Below are 25,202 nucleotides of genomic sequence, written 5' to 3'. Positions count from 1 at the left end.
CAATAGGCATCGCAGGAAACACCCTTACCTGGTTCCGGGGATTTCTCAAACTCAGGTCTTATCAAGTACTCAAAGATGACAACCTCTCCTTCAGCTGGACCAACAACTGTGGACTCCCCCAAGGCTCCCCGCTCTCACCGACCCTCTTCAATATCTACCTCATCTCATTGGGACACCTATTACAGAGCTTAAATCTCACCTTCCACATTTACGCCGACGATATCACCGTCGTACTTCCATTATCCGATATTTCTCCAAGTTTCATCACTTACCTATCCAATATCCTAAACCAAATAGAGCTGTGGATGAAGGCCTACAAACTCAAACTGAACACAGAAAAAAACAAATTTTTCCTAGCCTCTCCCAACGAGCAGATAAAAGATAACAAGATCCTCGTGAATGGCAAAGATTACGAAATTGATCAATCTATCAAAATACTAGGGGTTACCCTTAACAGACACCTAACACTAGAAAAACACACCGATCTAATGTTCAAAAAATGTATCTCTACCCTTTGGAAACTTCGCACCATCAAAATACTCTTCGACGAATCATCCTTTCGTCTACTTGTACAAGCCTCCATCTTGAGTACTCTGGACTACTGCAACATCATATTTTTAGGAGCATACAAAAAGTCCCTCCAAAAGCTAAGATTAATCCAAAACACGGCCGTCCGTCTCATCTTCGGACTCAAGAAATGGGAACATGTCTCTCCATACCTCCAAAGACTCCACTGGTTACCAGTAGAATCCAGAATACTTTTCAAGTTTGCCTGCATCAGCTTCAAAGTGATCTTCGGGATGCTACCAACTTACCTAGCTTCCCAATTCCTCACCTACTGCCCAAAAAAGACTTCCCACAGAACAAACCTCTTTACTTACCCATCACTGAAATCATGTCACTACAAGAAGTACCTAAACAGAATGCTTTCTTTCCAGGCAGCCCAACTAAACACATGGCTAGCAAAACCTATACTCGAAGCCACATCGTATGCGGACTTCAGAAAATCTCTGAAAACCCGCCTCTTCAACACCACCTAAACTCTCCCCCTACCAATTATAAACCGCCTCGAAAGTCCTCCCCCTCCCCCAACGTTTAATGCTGTACCTCTCTCACGCTCATCATATATATCTAGCTGTAAACAGCACTGATCCCTTGTAACTGTTCATATTGTATCATCCTATAACTTAGTATAACATCCTGTATCTGATTGTAAACATCCTGTAACTATTCTCTTGCTATCTTGTTATCTTGAACCTACTGTAATCACCCCAGTACCCGCTCACTTGGTACTTCCTGTATCTTATTGTAAACATCCTGTAACTGTTCTCTTGTTGATATCTTGTACCTTATGGTAAACACCCCAGTACCCTCTACCCCATTGTAAACATACTGTAACTGTTTTCTCGTGCTAATATCTCGCACCTTACTTGGTACTTCCGGTATCTTATTGTAAACATCCTGTAACTGTTCTCTTATTAATATCTTGCACCTTATTGTAAACACCCCAGTACCCTGTACCTCATTGTAAACATGCTGTAACTGTTTTTTCGTGTTAATATCTCATACCTTACTGTAATCACCCAGTACCTGCTCACTTTGCATCACCCTGTATCCTACTGTTAACACTGTACTCTCTCTAGACATGACTCCACTGTAAACCGCTTCGAACTTAGGGTATAGCGGTATATAAGAAATAAAATTATTATTATTATTATTATTACATGGTATGAATAATGACCAGACAACAAAAGGTAAGAAAAATAATTTTATTTTCTGTTTTGTGATTACAATATGTCAGATTTGAAATGTGTCTTGAGGGAGGCTGCCGCGGCGGCTTTGGACAGAGGGGCACCATTTTCGTGGGAGCCGGCCTTCAGAGAGGCTTGGGACGCGGGGACGGATGTGGGAGGGGCTGCCACTGCAAAGGGCTTTGGTGGGGGAGCCAGCCAGACCACGAGTGTGGGGACGTTGTAAGCGCGGATTGGTCAAGAAGCCGCCGCTGCCGAGGCTTTGAAATTACTCTCCCATCGTCACTCCCTCCCGCCCCGGTTCTGCCTCTGCCCCTGCTCAGGTTCAAAAGCAGGAGAGGCGGTCATCTAGCACCCGTTAATCTAACGGGCTTAAACACTAGTGAAGTATATAAAGTATCTGCCTGAGCCTGCACTATATCTTTAATAATTTTTTTCTTTAAAATTTCATTTTATTGTAAACTGTTTAAATACCTGTTTGATAAACGGTATATCAAAAATAAAGAAACTTGAACTTGACTCCATGGCCTGAATTTCTAATAGGTGCTTTACCATCATCTGAACCTTGACCACTTTCTATGGCCTGCTGGATGGGGAATCCTCACAGAAATCCAAAAGTGGACAACCAAATGATGTCCAGCACCTACTGTTTGAGCAAATCTGATTCCAGGCATCCTAGAACTCTGAGAGTCTTCCTACTATCTGGGGAAATTTGGGTTGCAGCCTGGCATCATTGGGAATTCTTTGTGGAGACTGCTGAGCAGGAGCCTAATGCCTGCGCTCACCTGGAGCCCTCAAATCTCTGCCAAGATCCAAGAAAGAGTCTATGTGCAGAAGATGGGCGAGATCTCCTGTAGCCACGAAAGGAACACATATCTGATTTCCCTGAGGCACATGGCCTTCTGTCAGGCAATGACTTAGGATGATGGTCCATGACACTGGCTATAAGGTCATCCAATCCTTTGCTGAAAGGCATCTGTCCTTTGAAAAGAAGTCTGCTTAAGGTAGCCTTAGATGCTGAATCACCCACCCATTGTCTGATTCAAAGTATTATGCGGGTCAAGATAAAGTAAGCAGACACTTTGTTCATTACTCTAAAACACATTGGCTGCATAGACCACCCCAGAAAGTAACACTTGGGGTAATGCGCCTTCCTTCGCATCTGGAGCCTGACGCAGCATCTTGTGGCAAGCACACACCAGAAATGAGGCTGCAGCTGCCACCTTAAGACCCAAGGCTAAAACCTCAATCTGCCTTTTGAACATGAAGTCCACTCTCTGATCCTGTGCATTGTTTAAGATTACTCTGCATGAGTTTCAGGGGGGAAGGGTGGAGAGTACCTGTGGGGGGGGGTTGGTTATGGGGGGGGGGGTTGGGTTTTCTTGGTAGTTGCATTTGGATAGGGCTTTTGGGTGGGGGAGGGGGTTTTGCACGTTTCTTCCAAGGTTACTGTTTTTAGGTTCAGTGGGGGGCTGCTCCAGGGCCATGGTTAGTGTTGTTGTGTTTCTGGAACTAGGTCTGTAGGGGGATATGGTAGGTAAGTGACTTGTATTATGTCCTCAATGACAAAACAAAAATGTTGATGACTGTTCTTATGTTGTGGATGTTGTTCCAGAGTTCCATTCTTGATTTTGCTATCATCTGTCTGCTTCTGCTATTTTGCGGATTTCATCAATAAAAATTGTTTGAACATAAGATTACTCTGCATTCTTCAGGCTGAGTAAATAGCTGTTGAAATCTGGAGCCATCAGATACAATTTTGACATGGCCCTGGCACCCCTTAAAAGGGCCCTCCAGCACGTCCCTATGCTCCATCATCTCAGGATGCAGTAACATGTGGCTTGGGTCTTGGAACTGCTCAGTAGAGAATTTTGAGCTGTGGACTTCTGCAGGTATCCAAATTTAATTTCCATAGGGAAACTGTGAGGACTTTCATTAAGTCTGACAGTTTAAAAAGCCTATACAGAGGTCTAGAGCTGCCACAAACTCCTGGCTATGAATGCTCGCCTGTGACCCTGATTCCTCCCAGCCGGCACAGTCATTTTGGAAGAGCAAAGGCATCGAGCCTGACTCCTCACCATCCCAATCTCTTTCAGATTGAACCTCTAGCTCTTGAAGACCAACCCTCTGCAGTGAAACAGAGCCTTACACAGGGTAACTCCCCTTGAAATTCCAAAAGCTGAAGCTCCTTTAAACTTCAGATATGCTTCAAACAGTAAACTCACAAAATCAGAGTCAACTCCCTGCATAGGATCTCCCGAGAACCTCTTCAGGGGCATATCCTGTCTCCTTCTGGGTTCATAGGTGTCTGTGTGTATGTATTTCACCGATGAAGTGAAGTCACCATCAGGAAGCTCTAGAAGGGATTTCTGACCCAACAACCAAGCTGATAGCAACTCCTACCTTTTAGAGCAGTGTATCGCAAACTGTGTGCCTCCTGAGATTTCTGGTGTGCCGCAGCACACTGGTGAGGAGGAGGAGTCATTCATGCTGGCTGCCTGCCTACAAGACATGCCTCTCACAGGGTCTCCTCGTCTCCCTGCATCTCCTGGATCCCTGTAATGGCGGGGTCACGGTAAGTCGGGCCTCCACACATACGTGGACGTTGACGCAATGATATCAAGCATGCGCGTGATATCATTGCGTCAATTTCCGGGTGCCTTCCGGCCGGGGCACTGCATTTAGTGTGATGCCAGCCAGAAAAGTTTGCAGGACACTGCTTTAGAGGGATCAGACGGGCTCTCGCCCCCTCCTCACATGCCTCACGGATGCTCCTCAGCAAGCCTTACTTCATAAATTTGGCATGATATCGATGTTAACTGGCCTGAGGAGTCCATAGGTGATTTAACCTAAAATGAAGGTGTTTTGAGGCAAGAGAATTTTAAAATAAAATTGGGAAATTCAAAATGGGCATTGCAGCAGCATTTTGGCGCTAAAAAGTGGCCTATGTGAGTTAAACCCAAACTCAAAAAAATAGGAGTTTTGAAAGATGGGGAACCCTAAAGGAAGCCCCAGAAACTAGTGAAATTGCAAATTTCACACTCCCCTGATTTCTCCCATAGACAGTAATAGGCTGTACTCACAAGTGGGAAAGTGCCAGCTCAGCTTCTCACAGCAGCTGGACTCTGGAGAAGATATTTCTGACTCAGACAAGCATGAAGGTCCTCAGGAGCTTGTCTCTTCAGGCTGCCTTTTAATCAGTCTCTCTGATTACAGAGGCTGTATCTTTTCCCAGGCAGAGATGCCCCCAGGAATACTGGGAGATCACTTGGGCACTGAAAAGCCTCAAAGAATCAGATAAAAATATCTGAAAATAACAAATTATATGCAGAGCAGAAGAAAAGACACTTTCAGAACCTGCTTGCAAAAGAAGAAACTGAAGGAGAAAGGCTCTGCCAAGCGATATAAGGACGTTAAAAAAGCATACAGGGACTCATATATATAAACACTAGTCAATAAAGTAGTTATGATATTAAATAAGAGACTGACTATAATAGTAATAATTACCAGTAGGGAGAGAGCAAATAACTTCTAGAAAAATGCATTTTTCTAGAAGTTATTTGCTCTCTCCCTACTGGTAATTATTACTATTATAGTCAGTCTCTTATTTAATATCATAAGCGATATAAGGAGGCAGAGCTGAAGAAATTGTTTTTGAAGCCTTCTGCAAGTTTCCCGTAAGTATGGGGATAAAGCCTATGGTCCAGACTACCGTACCCTTTGCACTAGAATATACCTTTCTGTATATCAAATCTCATCCCCTTTCCCTATCAGAATTCAGGTACAATAGTTCTCTTCTCCAAAGATGTTAAAGTCTAAGCAGACATTTGAACTCCAATTTCCTCGGATTTCTTTCCACTGCTCTAACTAATTGACCACTCCTTCTCACATATCTATGTCCATTATGCTTCCAGGAACACTTATGCATGAGTCACATAGAAGTAGGTGAACTCTTTCTGTGCACCTACTCTTGCTCAGTTCTATAATTGTCATTTTCAACATGTAAAATCTGCTTTATCTGTAGAAAATAATGATTAGAGAACTGAGCAGGAGTATACTGACTCTTGCTCACTGTCTAACACCAGCTCAGGCAGGATACACACTTCAAATATGATGTACTGTAATCTACAGAATAGAAAATAAAACTTATTTTTCTACCTTTTTGATGTCTGGTCATTTTTTTATTGTTCAAATCATGTTGGTCTCAGGCTCTGCTTTTTGTTTGTCTTCTGTTAGTTCTCTCACCAGGGTCCTGAATTGGCCACCGTGAAAACGGGTTACTGGGCTAGATGGACCATTGGTCTGACCCAGTAAGGCTATTCTTATGTTCTTATACTCATGTAGGTGCACGGAATGAATGCATCTACTTTTATGTGACCTGTGCAGAGGCATTGGGCAGAGCTGCAATATATATGCACATTTAATAAATGTATGCACGAGGGAGGAAGTGACATCACAGCATGGCCAACTGCATCTGAGCAGAGCTCCGATAGAACTGCAACAATAATTTGTAATAGACCCGGATTTTGTGCCCCCTCCGGCCAAAATATTGCTTGAAGAGAAGCGCAAAGGTATGGCCATGTTCACGCAACGAAAATTAGACATATATCGATACCTCAGAGGGAAAGCGAGGTTGTCAAAAGATAAGAGCCTGCAATTTGAACCTGAAAGTAAAATGGTGGTGCATGTGGAGCTGCCGCATGGGCAGCTTTTAACTTGTGTGGACTTGTGGGAATGTGAGCGAGAAGAGCTGAGTGACTCTCCCAGCTCACTAAATGATCTGAAATGCTCGCCATGAGACGCGACATAACTAAAATAGTCACCGACCTCAAACAGGAATTGGTGGACATGGCCCTTTGGCAGGAGGATGTGGAGGAAAGTGTTGATGGACTCCTGGAGGAGATGGTGAATGTGGAGGAGCTAGACAAACTGCGCACTAGTGAGAGAGATCTTTGGAATAAAATTGAGGACTTTGAGAACCGAGCACGGAGATGCAACCTAAGAATCCGAGGAGTGCCAGAGGAGCCTGGTTATTCAAAGTGAATCGGTAAATCTATTTGAATCGGAAATCGGGCAGCACAGGGCATTGGGCCAGCCGGCGAATAACAGACTCACAGACATAATATTGAGCCTTACCAGTTTCCAATATAAGGAGATCTTCTTTGCAGCACGATGGCTTCAAAACTACAAATGGCATGACTATAAAGTACCCAAATGTAACTATTTGGGAATTTAGTATTATACTTGAGTCCAAATGGCATCTGAATGAGTTTTCAACAAAAAAAGACCATCAAATGTCTCAGTGAAATGATTCAACCAGATTAGTATGAAGTGCTCAGAACCTTAAATGGTAGAGAAAACACAACCGGGAACACGCCCCCTAAAAGCACAGTTACTTACCGTAACAGGTGTTATCCAGGGACAGCAGGCAGATATTCTCTACATGTGGGTGACGTCATCCACGTAGCCCCGACGCGGACAGCTTTTCAAGCAAACTTGATTAAAGATTTAAAGTTTGCTGGTGCTGCACCACGCATGTGTGTGCCTTCCTGATCCGCTAGAGGGCGCATCCCCTCCTCATGGTCTTCAGTTCAGATAGCTAGCAAAGAAGCCAACCTCGGGGAGGTGGGAGGGTTGCGAGAATATCTGCCTGCTGTCCCTGGATAACACCTGTTACGGTAAGTAACTGTGCTTTATCCCAGGACAAGCAGGCAGCATATTCTCTATATGTGGGTGACCTCCAAGCTAACCAAAAAGGGACAGAGGGAAAGTTGGCAATTATGAAAACAGATTACACAACCCCGACTGGCCAAACTGGCCGTTGCGCCTGGAAAAACGTCCAAACAGTAGTGAGAGATGAAGGTATGAACCGAAGACCAAGTGGCAGCCTTGCAGAGCTCCTCAATAGGCATGGCTCTGAGGAAAACGACAGACGCTGCCATCATTCGGACATAATGCCCCGTGACCCGATCTTGCAGCGAGAGACCATTCCGAGCGTAGCAGAAGGAAATACAAGCAGTCAACCAGTTGGATATGGTGCGCTTGGAAACAGTGCGACCCAACCGACGAGGATCAAAAGAGATGAACAGTTGAGGAGCCGTCCGATGAGGCTCAATAGGACGCAGGTAAAAGGCTAACACCCTCATACAACAAGAGTGTGAAGCGCCCCTCGCCAGGAGGCAAGTGGGGCTTAGGAAAAAAGATCGGAAGAACAATGGAATGATTGAGATGAAAGTCCGAAATCACCTTGGGCAAGAACTTGGAATGAGTACGCAGGACCACCGTGTCATGATGAAATACAGTAAAAGATGGGTCCGCAGCTCACCGACTCTACGAGCAGATGTGAGACCAACCAGGAATACCACCTGCTAGGTGAAGTATTTCAAAAGAGCGTTATCAATGGGTTCAAACAGAGGTTACACCAATTGAGCCAGGACCACCCTAAGATCCCAAACCACCGGAGGGGGCTTGAGCGGAGGATGAACATTGAAGAGACCCTTCATAAAGCGGGAAACCGTCGGATGGACGGTGAGCAGCTTCCCATCCAGCGGCCGATGAAAGGCAGCAATCGCACAGAGGTGGACTCGGAAAGATGTCGATTTGAGACCAGACCGAGACAAGTGGAACAGATAATCCAGCACTGAAGGCAAGGAGGCAGACAGCGGATCCATGCGGTGCTCAGCACACCACGCAGCAAATCTGGACCATTTCTGGGAATAGCATTGCCGAGTGGAGCTCTTCCGCGAGGTCTCAAGAACATCCCCACCGACTGAGAGAAACAGAAGGAGAAAGGTACGTGGTGAGGAACCAAGCTGATAAGTGTAGAGACTGCAGATTGGGATGCAACAGAAAACCTCAACACTGAGACAGCAGAGAAGGAAACACAGGAGCAGAGGCTCCCTGACACTGAGTAGGGAGAACCACGGCTGCCGGGGCCACAGAGGAGCCATCAAGATCATGGTGGCGCAGACCGACAGGAGGTGTATCAAAGACCTTAGAATCAGAGGAAAGGGAGGGAACGCATAGAGGAACCTGCCCGTCCAATTGAGAAGGAAAGCATCCGCCTCGAGGCAAACCCGGGAGAACATCCTCGAGCAGTATGGAGGTAACCAGTGAGTGAGAGGCGAAGAGAACAGAACTACCTGTAGAGTTCCCCACCGAACAACCACCTGCTGCAGAGTTTGAGAATGGAGCGACCATTCATGCGGGCGAAAAAAGCGACTCAACGTGTGCACCAGACAATGCTGCTCGCCCTGGAAATATACCGCCTGAAGAAAGAGGTTGTGGCATAACGCCCCCTACCAATGACGAAGGGCTTCCCCGCAAAGTGACAAGGAACTTGTACCCCCTGGCATGGTCACAGAATACATTGCTACCTGGATGTCAGTATGCACCAGGACCCCGCAATCCTGCAACTAAGAACGAAAATCCACCACGGCATTGTAAATGGCCCGAAGCTCCAGCAGGCTGATGCGGCAGCAACGGTCCGCACTCGACCAAAGACCATGAGTCCGAAGGCCGTCGAAAAGCGCCCCTAAGCCTATGCAGAGGAGTCCATTGTCAGAACCTGCTGATACGAAGAGGTGGCCCACCAACGAAGCAAGCGTTTCAAGGAGGGAGGCACCGCAATGTGCTGGAAAGCGGGATCTCGATCCTGCCACCACTGAGACACTCGGGTCCAGTGGGGAACACGAAGATGAAACCAGGCAAACGGAGGGACATGAACCGTGGAGACCCATGGTCCCAAAAGGATCATCATCTGCGCAGCCGAGACCGAAGACCACTGAGACACCAGCTGACTCAGGCGCAGACGGGTGGCCTGCCGAGGCAGAGGCAGAAAAGACCGGAGGTGGCTGAGGACAGAGGGGCCACTTTCCGGCATAAACGAACAAGGGCCTCCCCCTGAGGCTGAGACAAGAAGAAGCACAGACAAACCAGGTTCAGGTCCGCCCCCGACGGACTCCCGAGGCTGGGGTGGACAGAGGCTGAACCGCTCCCGGACTAGAAACTAGTGCAGGACTCGAAGGGCCAGGACCAGACGCAGATGGGAGGATGGGAATGCCCAACCGACAGAGGCGAGGCTATACTACCGGTGCGTAGACCCGGAGACACCCTTCCCGAAGGGAGGGGAGGAATCCCCAGAAGGAGAGCAGCCCGGAGGCCATGCGAGAATAGTCAAAAAGGCCAGGAGTCGCCGAAACCAGCGGCTGGACTATAACCCGGCGCTGCTGCAGCTATTGCGGCTGCTGCGAAGAAGGCCGAGATAACATAGGAAAGGTATCCGGAGGGCCCCTCCGGAGAAGGAGTCCAAACCACCAAGGAAGAAGGGATTCAGCTGAAGGCTTCCAGATAAGAACATAAGAAGTTGCCTCCGCTGAGGCAGACCAGAGGTCCATCTTGCCCAGCGGTCCGCACATGCGGCGGCCCATCAGGCCTATTGCCTGAACAGTGGTCCCAGACTAATTTTGTAACTTACCTCTAATCCTATCCCTAAACCTACCTCCACTCCCATAGGCGATAGGCGAAGGACCGGTCGCGTTCTGAGAGGCGGTCAGTGGCCGCCGCAAGAGAGGCTTCAAGAAGCGCAGTACTCACGCAAGTAAAAGGAGCGAGACAATCCTGGAGGTTCGGATCCCCAGCCACACTCTGCGCCAAGCGAGACGACGCATGGCGGGAGCAATAGAGCCAGAGCAGGGAGAGAGTCTCCTCCAGGAGACCAAATTCCATACTACAAGATTCCGGCATGTCTGCCCGGAATGAACCGAAGAGAAAACGGGGAACCTCTCGAATAGGAGCCGGAGACGTCAAGGCACAGAGCCCCAGGCGTCATCGAGGCACTAAGCCCCCGTCGATAACGGGGCACAAAACCGCAGTCGACGCAGAGGTATAAAGCCCCTAGCGACGTTGCGGCACCAAGCCACAGTTGACTTTGAGGCACAAGGCCACAGTCAACTAAGGGGCACAAAGCCCCAGTCGACGGCGAGGCACGAAGCCTCGGTCAATGACAAGGCACAGAGCTCCAGCCAATGATGAGGCCCCCAGCCCCAGTCGACGTCGAGGCACAAGCCAGGGAAGAAGAAAGCACAGCTGCAGCCAAACGAGGCCTAGCAGCATGGCTGAGGCCCAAGAAGGGCCTGCCGGTGGAACCAGCATAAACACAATAAAAAGTCCTTTTTTTTTTTTTTTTGAAACAAAGAAAATACACGATCAATCAACAAACGCACATCGACTCCCTAACAAAATAAAGAAGCCGCAGTGCTAGAAAGGCACTTAGAAGAACGAAGAGAAGAGAGACAGGGCTTTCTGGCTTCGTGGAAAACTAAGAACTGAAGACCATGAGGAGGGAATGCGCCCTCTAGTGGATCAGGAAGGCACACACTTGCGTGGTGCAGCACCAGCAAACTTGAAATCTTCAATCAAGTTTGCTTGAAAAGCTGTCCGTGTCGGGGCTCCGTGGATGACGTCACCCACATGTAGAGAATATGCTGCCTGCTTGTCCTGGGATAATGCACCTTTTTTAGTCTTTCACTGCACTTTATAGTACTGTCATGCTACTTTACTGAAACAATTTTTCATTATTTGATCAACTCATAAACGGCAACACTTATCTTGAATTTGTTCTGAGAAGAATATACAAGTTCTGACGTGTTTTGTCAGAATGACTTCCTCAGAGAACCCAACACAGTTTTTTTCTGAGTTGTGTTGATCTTTTTCATGTCCTTGTAATCGTACTTCCTTAACGCATAGACATTTACCAAAACGTGGCGGTAACCACGCTGTGCAAATGGAGGGAATTGAACTCAGTCAGCACTTATCTGAGAAAAGAAGGTCTTAGATACTGATGGCTTTACCCCTTCGCCATGGCGCTAACGGTGGGTGACACCATTCGGAGTGTTCGCACACTGGAAGAGGTCTAGGATGCTTTATACACGCTGGGAGTGCCAAACCTTCCAGCGGAGGCACAAAGAACAGTAGCGGTGGTTGATGGCTCTAGACAGCATAAGGGATGGAAGAGGATTCAGAAAGGTTCATCGCATAACAATGAGGTGGCACGGTAATCAATTCCCGCGCCTACATGAACATTAGTCAGTACACAAGGGTACTTGTCTTTCACTAAAAGTAAAGGTGAACAGCCATTACTAAGGGATAATGATATGGGGCTGTTGATAGTGCTGTGTGGGGGGGGAATTTGACTGTTAGGGCTGGGGGGATTATAAGAGTATGAATGTCAGTGGTTGGTATGGAGGGACCATTGGAGTGGGGAGGGTGGGTGGGTCTGGGTCTATTGAATCAGAGTAATAGGAAACTGGCTTACCGAACTGTATACACTTCATCCATAGGAGCCTGGGTCTTTTTTCACTAGGCCTAGGGCACACAAGGAGGAGGGGGAGAGGGGGGTTCCATACCGTGAGTGATTTCCTTCACTCACTGGTGCTCCGGCTGCTCTCTCCTGCCTCTCTGGCTGCCCTCTCCTGCCCGGTCATTCACGGTCACAGCCTCTCATGGTCCTGGTCATTTGCGGTCGGAAAATACCACAAATTACTGGGACTGCGAATTGCCCACTGCTAATAACCGGGGGAGTATTACAGATGCTTCCCCTCAAGTTGTTGCATAAGGATCTACGAAGGTGGATGATGTGAGTCGTGGATTTTTGTTGGGCCTCAAGGAAGCCAACGTTGGCATATCAGGTTCCGGTGGAGGAATGGTCCCGGGAGGTTTGGGGTTGCCCAACTTGCAAATTTATAATTACGCATGCCTACTATGACATTTGGGGTTTGGGTCACTCAACAACAGCATAACCCATTAGCTTTATGTCACTTGTCTAGAGGAAAGATTCCTAAGATGTATAAAGAAAGCCTCCTTTTGCACTCCCTCCAAGGGGCATAGTGTTGGATACTCCCTTTACTGGGATGAGACCCGGGTGTTACAGATTTACTACCCTTGCAAAGTAATCCTCTTTTTGCTCCAGGGATGGAGAATAGGGTCTACAGGGATTGGGAGTTTGTCTCCTGTCCTATAACCCTTTTCCCCCACATGCTCCTGTCACATCTCCATCATGTCTCTCTTTCCCTCAAACACACAACTCTAATACATCATGCTTTTCTCCATCAACCCTTACCTGCATAGTTTGGATGTTATTCATCACAGCATTAGGAACCTGGAAAGGAGAACAATGAAAGCCACATGAATGACAATTCACAGTGAGCTTATTCCTTACTTTCACTATGCTAAAGTTTTGATATGACATGATTATAGCCATATGCCTTCCCTACCTTCAGGACAGTGATGTTTTGGTAATAGAAAACCGCATTCAAAACTGGGTCACTGATGCAGGATGTTAAGTTTATAAATGGACGGACACAGCTGGTTTTCCTATTTTCTAGGAATCCTAGAAAATAAGATACATGAAATGTACTATTTAGAACTTACATACTTAAAAATAAATTCTTTAGTGTCCACACCAGACCGATCCAGAATAAGTGGGTTATATCTATCAACCAGTGGTTAGAGACAGAAAAAGAAAGTAGTTCTAAGTCATTTGCCCTTTAAGGGTCCCATGCAGCCACAGAGCCCAGATTTCTGAATAGGGGTGCCCGGGTCTCAGAAGCCACCTAAGCAGCTTTTGAGAATCGCACACGGCGCCTATACAGAATCGCCCTAAGCCGCCAAACCAGCACGACTCTCTAACTGGTGCCCATTTTACAGGGCGCCGGTAGAGAATCACATTACTGCAGATCTGATAGCGGCAAGGGAATCTCCCTGCTGCGATCAGTTTAGCATCCGTGGCAGGGAACCCTTACCCCCATACGAAGATGGTGAGCAGGAGGGAAGCACAGTCCCTCCTGCTGTGGACCCCCAAAGACATTCCCCCCTACCCGTGAATGTCAGCAGCAGGAGGAGTGCCCAATTCCTTCTGGCGCTAACCCCCAAAGACATCCTCTGGCAGGAGGGATGCCCAATCCCTCCTGCCGGAATCCCCCCCACAAAGATCATCGGCAGAAGGGATGTTCAGTCCCTCTAGTTGGGAACCTCCGCTCCCGAAGGGCATACCCCGACCCACCCTCCCCTGAAGGGCAGACCCCCCCCCCCACAATCCCAGCCCACCCGGACCCCAAAATACCTGATATTAAGTTGGCTGGCCAGATGCTTTGTCTGGCTGGCAGGCTCACCTTCACTGAGGGGCTTTAGGCTAGAGAATGACACGGTGAAAAAATTGGTCCCCGTCACCGCCCCGTCCCACCATCCTCTGCACCGCCCCGTCACCGCCATTCCCTTCACCGCCCCGTCACCGCCACTGCCACCCCATTCACCGCCCCGTCACCGCCACTGCAACCCCATTCACCGCCCCGTCACCGTCACCGCTGCATATATAAAAGCCTCAAACGGGTACGATTTTAAATACTTTTCTTTATTTACGTATAAAGGAAACATTCTTTAAAACTTTAAAACTTAGTTAAATATTTGTTAATAACTATACAAAAACAAACACGACATGTACTGTTAATGCTTACAATGTTAGCCTACATGGTAAGTAGACGCGGCCGCTGTACCTAATCGCGGCAAATCGTGTACCTAATCGTGTACCAAATCGTGTACCTAATCGCGGTCACTATGCTAATCGTGATTAGCATAGTGACCGCGGCTATGGCTGCAAGTCTCCCCTCCCCCCAGCGATCACGGCAGGAGGGCACCCAACCCCTCCTGTAGACCCCCCCCAACGGCCCTCCCGACAATCGCAGCAGAAGGGTACCCAACACCTCCTGCCGGTCCTCCCAATGGCCTCCCCTAAGATCGCCGGCAGGAGGGTACCCAACCCCTCCTGCTGGACCCCCCCCCAACGAACCCTCCCACCCCGGAACCCCCTTAGTCTTACTTTCCAAGTTGGACAGGACGGCTCCTCACACGTATGGCCAGCAGGCTTGCCTCCGTCCAAATGAGGCGGGCCCGCCCCTACCCTGCCCAACCCACAGGATCCTAGGGCCTGATTGGTCTAGGCACCTAAAGCCACTCCCGCTATAGGAGGGGCCTTAGGTGCTTGGGCCAATCAGGCCCTAGGATCCTGTGGGTTAGGCAGGGGAGGGGAGGGGCGGGCCCGCCTCATTTGGACGGAGGCAGGCCTGCTGGCCAGACGAGCGAGGAGCTGTCCGGTCCAACTTGGAAAGTAAGACTAAGGGTGGTGTTTCGGGATGGCGGGGTTTGTTGGGGGAGGGTCCGGCAAGAGGGGTTGGGCACCCTCCTATTGGCGATATAGGGGGCCGTTGGGGGGGCCGGCAGGAGGGGTTGGGCACCCTCCTACCAGTGATCATAGGGGGGCTGTTGGGGAGCTGGCAGGAGGGGTTGGATATCCTCCTGCTGCGATCGTCGGGAGGGCCTTGGGGGGGGGTTGGGGTAGGCAGGAGGGGATGGGTACCCTCCTGCCGCGATCGTTGGGGAGGGCTGGTTCTGTCGGCATGAAGGGCTGAGCACCTTCCTGCCGGCGATCGTCGGGGGGGGGGGGGGGGGGGTTCTATTGGCAGGAAGGGTTGATCTGACAAATGAGGAGCCAGTATATTGGGGGGCGGAGTCAATGCGGCAACATGCAGGTGAAACACAGGTAAATAGCGGTTCCTAGAAGGGGGGACATTGGCCTGCGGGGACAAATCTATTCACCGTTTTTGCGGGCGGTGAAAGGATTTGTCCCCGCGTCTGCGGCGATTTGCTAATGAGGTCACCATAACCCGCAGCCAAACCGCAGCCACGCAGCGGTTCGCTGCGGGGATCGCTCCCCGTGTCATTCTCTACTTTAGGCTAACCAGAATCTTAAGTCTCTCTCCCAGTGCATCCTGGGATGTCCTGGGAGTGTCCTAAGATTCTGATAGGTCAGATCCCTTAGGCCACTCCCATGGAAATTGGGTACTCCTGCCGACATTTGCGGGTGGGCAACCCTCCTGCTCGCTGTCTTCGCGGGGGGGGGGGAGGGGGGGTATGGGTTACCTGCCGTGGCCAAAGGGAGATTCCCTTGCTGCAATCAGTTCAGCAGCCACATCTACTTGAAATGTAGGCCAGCATTTTGCAGGGGTTCTTTCCGATTGTATTGCTACCTTAGTTGGAACAAGTACGACACTTGGTGGTGCCGAGTCCCCACCAACTCCTTTTGAGATGATATAGGAGTCTGAGAGACTAAAGGCTTGTCTACTGTCTTTCATAAGAAATGGACTGCTTCATGGCAAGAGTTTGTCCTTCATTGTTTTCTTAGTGATTTTACACTGCCATTTTGATGTCATGATTTCTCGAGGAGGTAAGTTATGATTTTTATACTTTCTGGTCCTACAATCCTTTCTAACTTCAAGCTATATTAAAGCTTCTTGGTTTTCTACCAGCAGTCTCTTCCTCTAGTAGGTTTTCTGCTGCTTTCTAAGATGGCTGTGTTATTTTGGCTTCAACAGCTGAACAGAGGGCAGGGTTTCTCCATATTTAATTCTCTTTTGAATCTCCCTGTTTTTAATATTAAAATGAAAGAGGAAAGGGGATGGGACTTGATATACTGTCTTTCTGTGGTTACAATCAAAAAGGTTTACATATTATATACATGTATTTATTTTAAACCTGGGGCAATGGATTTGCCCAGAATCACAAGGAGCTATGGTGGGAATCAAATCCAGTTTTCCTTTTTCTCAGGCTGTTTGCTGAAATAGCCATATAGACAGGCTACATACCTGCCTCCTAATACTTCCATATAGTCCTCAGTTTTTAATTCTATTTCAGGGGAGATCAGAGAAAGAAATCCCACACAAATGTGGTTAAAAAATAATCAAAGCTTTGAGGAGAATTTGACTACTTACTAAAACTGGTAATCTCACAGTCAAAAGTCTCATCGTATCGCCGTGACTGATCATCTTATTGGAAATTGACAAAATTAATTAATTCATTATTAAACATACGTAGTTGGTACATCTTCCAATCACAATCCATTTATAAATTGAAGTCACATGGTTTCTTAATTTTACTTTGCTAGTAATTTCCTTAGCAACTTAACACATAACATGCTATTGGTTTACTGAGGTCACGCTGACCCCTGCAGACATGTTCTATTCTATTGCAAATATCTCGTTCACAGAAACAATCACATGATCTTCTATAACTTCAACTCATCAATATTTGCCCTAACTATGTAAGTGGAAGAAAAGTATGTTCTTATAAACAGACTAGTCGTTAAGCCCGTTACATTAACGGGTGCTAGAATTTATGTCTGTCTGTATTTTTCTTTCTGTCTCTTTCCTCCCTCCATTTCCCTGTGTAGCGCTGTCTCTGCTTTCTTCCTCAGTCTGCACTCTCAAGCTGTAACATTACTGCTTAGCTTTTTCTCCCTGCAAGCATCTCTGCTCTAGCCCCCTGTCCTTCTGTGACTGTCTGTGTGTCTCTCTCTACTTGTGCACTGTTTGTTTTTTTTTTTCAATCTCTCTTTAGCTCCTGATCCCCTCTCACTGACCCTTGCCGACTGCATGTAATTCCGGTTAGGTTTCCATGGCAACCCTGCTCGCGGGTCTGTTCGGTAGGGCCGTTTTTTCGGGTCTGCCGGCGCCGGGTGGGGAAGAGTCCTGGCTCCTTTTTTGGTTTGGGCGCGTGCAGAGGGGCTCAACAGCGCACAACCACCTTTCCTTTCCTCCCTCCATCAGGTGCAGTGCAGCTCCACCAATGTTAAAAGCAGCCGCATCGAAATCAGAGGCCTGCCACTGCCATAGCACGTTCCCCTCTGCCTTGGTCCCGCCCCTTCTCTGACATATGGGACCGCGGCAGAGGGAACGTGTTACGGTGGCGGCAGGACTCCAATTTCAAAGCAGCTGCTTTTAACATAGGCGTAGCTGAACTGTACCTGATGGAGGAAGGGAAGGAACGGTGGGGCAAATTTCGTCAACGGCAGTCCTTGTGCGGTTCGAGAGAGGGGGGGGGTGGAGTCGGCGACTTGCAGCTTCGCGTGCCTCCCACCCCCCCTTCCCTCCGGCTCCGCCGCCGATAGTCTCCACCTGCATTGCCCCTGGCGCAGCACTCACCGGCCCGTCGGGCGGGGAACGGAGGAACAGGTTCAGGGCTGCCAGGGGGGGAGGAGTGAGTCCGGCTGAGACTGGCAGGAAGAGGAAGGCGGAGCAGGTGAGCCGGCACCGAAAAAAACTTTAAAGAGCCAGCCAGACCGTGAGTGCGAGCTGTTGTAAGTTTGCATGTGCACTCTTGCCGGCCACGGACATACGGATCACGGAAGCACGCGGATTAGAGTGCGCATGCGCCGCCTACGGTTTTATTATATAGATGTGTTTTTCTCTCTAAACCGTCTAAACAACTACTGGAAGAAAAATATGTTTACCAGAAACTTTCTCATTTGCTAAACAATACATTTCTGCAACCACATGGTTATAGTCACATGATTTCCCCTAACTCATCAAGTGACAATATGTCAGTGTGACTTTTAGCTTACTTCCAGGGGCCTGCTATGTTATAGCTCCAGCATCTTGTTTTAGACATTAAACCATAATATTTTGTTCTATGAAGGAAAAATATGTACTCTGCTAGCTCTGCTGTTTATACTTTGTTGTGTGTGAAGGATTGCTATTATTCAGCTACATATTTCATATAATATTAGTCTTTAAAGTTTTAACTAAAAGTGTATTTAATGCATATTGGGTATGGGCCCCCCCCCTTTATATTCTGCATAATCTTCAAGGCCACTGCACTATCCATTAGGTTACTCTTCCACTGCACTGTTTTGCTTTAAGGCTTGGTTTTGAAAAAAAACTTTGTGGAATAATGAAACTTTAGGTTCTTACCTGGATAATCTTTTTTTCTGCTAAAAGACAAAAGAGTCTGTTCTCTAGGTAAATAACCGGGTCGCAAGATGCTTGCAGAAAGATGTCAATCACATCTTTCAGCTCCTCTTCTTTCACCAGTGGAGTATAATAATAGCTTATTTTTATATACCGCCAAACCATCAGCTCATGGCAGTTTACACAATAATAATTACACTAGGCAATTAGAAATACAAAGCCATATAACAATTATTATAAATGAAAACAACACAGTTCAGAATAACAGCCCTATAAAAACTATAAAAGATAGTAATTACACAATACAAGTTGAATATACTAAAATAAATAAAAATAGTCTGTAGAATTGTTTAAACGAATGATCATAAGATAGTACAAACTGACTACGATAACAAATTTAAGAATAAAATCAATATTGTTTAAATAGATAAGTTTTAAGATCTTTCCAAAATTGATAATAGGTAAGGGATGGGGAAATGAGAATATTCAAACATGTATTCATTACTCCTGCTTGGAATGCCAAGGTCCTATCCCAAAATTTTTTATAACGGCATGTTTTTACTGAAGGAAAATAAAACCAACCGGATCTGCGAATGTTTTTCTTAATAGTAAGAAATCTAAAATAGGAAGAAAGATAAGATGATGCTAGACCAAATAAAACTTTAAAACAAATGCAACCAAATTTGAATAACACTCTGGCCTCAAATGGCAACCAGTGGAGCTTTTGATAATATAATTAATATGATCGTGTTTTTTCAAAGTAAAAATCAAATGAATTGCTGTATTTTAAATCAAAATATTTTCTAATAGTATGCAACTTCCAAAAAACAATGAAGCATCTTTCAACCAATAAATCTGTATGGGCCTTGAATGATAAAGAGCGGTCTAATGTAACACCTAATATTTTTAAGGTGGGAACTATCGAATAATTTTGACTATTTAAAAAGAGCATTGTTTCAGTAAGTTTTTCATTAGGGCTAGCAAGGAAGAATTTTGATTTACCCGGGTTACGTTTCAATTTAAATGTAGAAGTCCAGTTTTCCACTTGTGTATGAATGAAAGCAATTTGATTCAACACTTCTGTTGTGAAAACAGTTAAAGGAATAAGTATTGTAATATCATCTGCATAAATGTAGAATTTTACTTGTAAACTATGTAATAAGTAACCCAATGGTGCTAGATAAATATTGACTAGAGTTGATGTGAGTGGTGAACCCTGAGGGAAACCACTTTCATTTACCCACCTAGTGGAATATTGTCCAGCATTAACTACCTGGTATGACCTATTTTTAGGGAAACCTTGGAACCAGTTCTATACCCTTCCTGAAATTCCAATAGAATCCAAACACTAATAATATTTCATGGTCTACCAAGTCGAAAGCACTGCTCAAGTCCAATTGTAGGATTAATGCACTAGAGCCCAATTTGAACAAACTATGAATGTGATCTATTAATGAGGCTAATACTGTTTCTGTGCTAAATCCTGATCAAAAACCAGACAAAAAATTGTATAGAATTTCAAATTTGTATAGTGCCCTCTTCAATTTGTAGCAATGCAAATGATATCTAGAATAAAAAGAAGAAAGCAGAAGAAGGGACACAGGAAACTTCCCCCCCAAAAAAAATAAAAATAAAAAATAGTACATTCCTGTTCTACTCTGAAGCTCATGAAAAAGAAACAATAATTAGCATGATCTAATAACATTGGTGTACCAACGAACCACTCTCCTGTGTGTAACAAACACATATGGAGCTCAGGAACTCAACAAACTTATTGCTTTTTAAGCCATATATGATATATGATTACTGTACATGCTCTTCTAACAGTAAGGAGAAAAACTGCAGTTTTGGACTATAGATTTATCCAAGGCAGAAAACAGGCGCATTGAAAACTGACAAGGTGGGCCGTACAGACTAGAGCAGTGTTCTTCAACCTTTTTATACCTATGGACTGGCGGAAATAAAAGAATTATTTTGTGGACCGGCAAACTACTAAGATTGAAATAAAAAACCCTGTCTACATCCCGTGTACAGGGAGTGGGGAAAGAGAGAGTGAGAGAGAGATCCATGGTGCATCTCTCCCACTCCCTCTACTGCCATATCCAACATCCCCCGGATCATGTGCAGCATTTCTCACTATTGCCCACCAGCCCCATGCCCAACATTTCTCTTTCTATCACCCCTCTCATCAAGGTCTGACAGGAGGGGGATTTCCCATTCCTTACTGTAAACATCTCATTATTTCAACCTTAAAAGGAATGACAAGATCCAATTTCTATTCCAACTTTTTACTCTTCCCTGATCTCTAGTAATCAGATCACGAACCTACAGGGAAGCTCCAGGCTCCTGATTACTAAGACAAGTTTCCTGCCTTTTACTGTTCTCTCTGGAAGGAACGTCTCTCCCCGACCCCACTCAGAGAGAAGCTCCCTGTCTCCTAAAGAGAAGTTCCTTATCTCCTTATTTATCTTCTCTCTTTTTCACTACTACACCTCGAGCTAATTACTATGCCGGATCTTCTCCTTTCTTACTACTTTGTCTACCCTAACACTAAAAGCCCATCTCCTCCTATCCTTTACTATGATTCGCCGCAGGTCGACTTGACCACAAGGTTCTTTTACTCCGTCTTCACCTTCTTTATTACCTCTGTTTGCGGTTCTCTGGCCCGAATCCTTATCAGTCATATATGCAGCTCACTTTAGGTTCTGGAAATAAATCTCCCCGTGGTTATCTGCCAGACCCCGACCCCATCAATAACGGACAATTTTCTGCCAATAAGAACTCAGCTCCTCTACTCCAGGACCGTCCTCAGCTCCTTTCATCAGCCAACAGCGCAGCTTCTCAACCGCCCGCACTCTGCCCCTGGCTCTCATACTCATTAATAGCAGACAATTTCAAACCCAAAGCTCTGCCCTATTTATCATTTTTGACACCAGCCAATAACAGCATAGCTGTTCCTGACTTCTCCAGCTCTGCCCCCGGCTCTCACACCTATCAACAAGTGTGACTTTTGCAAGGCAGTAGGAGGGTTAGCAATTATAGACGATCCTTCACGGATCGGCACCGGTCCGCGGACCGGCGGTTGAAGAACACTGGACTAGAGAATGGCATGGGAACACATTTTTCCACGTCCCCGCAAGTTCTTTTCCTGTCCCTCTCCCATTTCTGCAAGCTCTGTCCTCATCTACACAAGCCTCAAACACTTTAAAATCATACGTGTTTAAGAACATGAGAACATAAGAAACGCCTTCGCCGGATCAGACCCTAGGTCCATCTATTCCGGCGACCCGCACACGTGGAGGCCAAGCCAGGTGCTCACAGATGGAGACCCTGATCACCCGTATCCCTCAATGTGATTTGCAAGGAGGTGTGCATCCAACTTACGCTTGAAACCCAGAATGGTAGTCTCCGTCACTACCTCCTCCAGGAGAACATTCCAAGCGTCCACCACTTGCTGTGTGAAACAGAACTTCCTGACATTTGTCCTGAGTCTGCTGCCCTTCAGCTTTAGTCCATGACCTCTTGTCCTTTTCACTTTTTACAATGTGAACAATGATGATTCTTGCTCTATTTTGTCGAATCCTTTCAGTATTTTAAAAGTCTTGTATAGTTAAGGCAAAGCTTACAGGAATGGGGCAGGAACAGGGACAGCAACAAAATTTGCGGGGATGGGTTGGAGAAACTGCAGGGACGGGGACAAATTTCCTATGTTCTTTAACAGAAGGAAAATTATCCAGGTTAGAACTTAATCTTCCATTCTGTAGCAAGGACATAGGAGTCTGTACTCTAGGTCACTGTTCTTCAACCGCCAGTCCGCAGAAAATTTCTGCTGGTCCGCGCAGGGCTGGTGAGATTGAGTCGGCGGTTAAATTTTCTGCCAACTGCAGTAGTGTTGGTGGAAGGCTGCTGTTCTTCCCAGCCTCGGGCGATCAAGACAGGCTGCCGACGTTGGGGGCCTTCCCTCTGTGAGTCTCACATGTTTGGAAACAGGAAGTTGAAACAAAATAGGCGGGACTTAGAGAAGGAAGGTCCCGACATCGGCAGCCTGTCTTGATCACCGCTCCTGCTGAGTTGCTGAAGAGGGCCACGGGGAAGGTGCAGGTGGAAGGGAGAGAGCTGCAGGTACAGGTGCAGGTGGAGGGAGATGGTCAGCGTGCGCGGGAGCAAGATCCTGGGGAGTCTTCAACAGTGGCTATCTCCTCTCCCAGCAACTCTCGTACTTGCCAGGGCAGTGATTCACCGGCAACTTCCTCTTTCCTCAGAGGTGGCAACGGACCCAAGGCTATCTAAGTAAATCACTGATGCAGGCAAGTACTGAGAGCTACTGGAAGGGGAGAAAGCCACTGTTGGAGGCTGGGAAGCTGCTAGATAAAGGGAGAGCTGCTACTGGACCTGGAGGGAGGTAGAAGGAGAGATACTGCTGGGAGGGGAGGAGGAAAAGGGATGGGAAGAGAGTTAATGTTGGATAGGGGAGGAGGGAAGGGAGAAGGAAAAAAAGGAAGGAAACAGCTGACAGGGAGATTATAGGAGGGGAAGGGGGTCAGGGGTCAGGGTGGAATGGAGAGATCAGATCAGGGAAAAGGGAGAGACAGAGGAATGAGAAAGTAGAGAGAGATTGATGCTGGGAAGGGGTCAGCAGAGAAATGAGAAAGGGATAAAGATGCTAGATCTGGTGTAGAAGAGATAAAAATGAAGAAAGCAGTGAAGCTGGAATGAATGATGTAAAAAGGAGAGAGAAGGCACAGGCTGGATGGAAAGGGGAGAGGGGCATAGAAAGAAGTCAGATACATATGGAAGGGGAAGAGGGCAGACAGTGGATGTAACGGGCAGATGCTGCATTGAAGAGACAGGGCAGACGCTAGAAGGAAAAGAGTGAAAAGAAGATGAAAGCAGAAACCAGAGACAACAAAAGGTAGAAAAAAATAATTTTATTTCTATTTTGTCATTAAAATATATCAGATTTGAAATATATATCCTGCTAGAAACATAACTGGGGACTGCAAAGCCCAGACAGTGTTTCTTTAGCTTCCAGCTGGCTTAGGCTCTCTCTGACCAGGGGGCACTCCCCTAACACTATTCCTGTCATGTGTGACTGCAGTATTTCTGTGTAGCATTCTGTAATAATTTGGCTTGTTCAGTTTTCATGATAGTAGAGGGGATATATGTGAAGGGGAGGGGAGACAGGGGTTTTGTTGGTCCTTGCTCTGTATATTTATATTTATAAAATGACAATTGTACAGAATATTATTTCTTTTTATACTTTAATAAAATACGTTCAATATAAAATCATAATTGAGGCTTGTGCGGATGGGATCAGATGGTTTGCGGGGACCGAGCTTGCGGAGACGGGGCAGAAATGTGTTTTTTTTTAAATTTCAGTCTTAGTAGTTTGCCGGTCCACCAGTGTAAAAAGGTTGAAAAACACTGCTCTAGGTGACATACTAAAGCAGCCTGCACATAAAACCAAGGACCGAAAAGTGGTGTCCTCTCAAGCCACGTCTAATCTGTAAAATCTTGTAAAAGGTATGGAGTGTAGACCAAGTAGCTGCTCTACAGATTTCTTTGTATGACACTGCCCCGGTCTCTGCCCAAGAAGCTGCCACACTTCTAGTCAAATGAGCTTTGAGAGAAATAGGCAGCTGTTTGCCACAGGCAACTTATGTTGACAAAACAGCCGTATGAATCCATCTGGCATAGATGCCTTGGAAGTTGATTTGCCTCATCGATTGACTGGTTAGAACAAAAACGACAGTCAGAAAGATGAAATTCATTGATCCATTCCAAATAGCAGAGTAAAACTCTCCATATGTCCAGTCTCTGCAATATCTTATCTTGCTTGGCTGAACCTGTAGACTGAAAAGTGGGTAGACTGACTTCTTGATTGACGTGAAAGGCCGAAAACAACTTTCGGTAGAAAGGATGGTACCGTGTGTAGGAAAATTTCTGCCTCTGTGATCCTGAGGTATGGTTCTCTGCATGAGAGTGCCTACAATTTCAATACCCTTCTCACTGAAACTATTGCCACAAGAAACACTGCTTTCACCATGAGATCCAGATGAGATGCTTTTTGAAGGGGCTCGTACAGAGGCTTACAAAGTCCCTTCAGGATGATGTTAAGATTCCATGTTGGAAAGGCTGGTGTAACGGAGGCCACAATCTACTACTATTTATCATTTCTATAGCGCTGAAAGGTGTATGCAGTGCTGTATATTTTGACATTTAATAGACAGTCCCCGCTCGGAAGAGTTTACAATCTAACTTGGACAGACAAGACATGACATATAGGGATGGGGATGCAGAACCCAAGGTGAGAAAAATTAGGAGTTGAAGAGGTGGGCTTTTAACTTGAACACTGCCAGAAATAAGCAGTTTGTTCCAGGAATACAGCGCAGCAAAATAGAAGGGATGGAGTCTGGAGTTGGCAGAGGAGAAGAAGGGCACAGATAGGAGGGACTTATCAGTTGAGCAGAGCTCGCAAGAGGAACATAGGGGGAGATAAGTAAAGAGAGATAATGAGGAGCATCTGAGTAAATGCATTTGTAGGTCAGTAAGAGGAGTTTGAATTGTATTCGGAAACAGATTGGAAGCCAATGAAGTGACTTTAGGAGAGGGGTAATGTGAGTATAGTGGCTCTCATGGAATATGAGTCGTGGAG

General features: G+C 46.5%; 1 protein-coding gene across 1 annotated transcript in view; it reads right to left on the bottom strand.

Annotated features, from left to right (window-relative positions):
• TCTN3 (tectonic family member 3) overlaps positions 1-25,202 on the bottom strand; it is a 173,410-nt gene that overhangs the window by 61,957 nt on the left and 86,251 nt on the right. The window contains 2 exon segments of the mRNA XM_033946503.1: positions 12,871-12,909; positions 13,025-13,140. Coding sequence (XP_033802394.1) covers positions 12,871-12,909; positions 13,025-13,140 — 155 coding nt within the window.

This window comes from Geotrypetes seraphini, chromosome 5 (genome assembly GCF_902459505.1).
Source record: "Geotrypetes seraphini chromosome 5, aGeoSer1.1, whole genome shotgun sequence".
NCBI lineage: Eukaryota > Metazoa > Chordata > Amphibia > Gymnophiona > Dermophiidae > Geotrypetes > Geotrypetes seraphini.
Note: the sequence above shows the minus strand (reverse complement) of the source record. Positions and strands in the feature narration are given on the sequence as shown.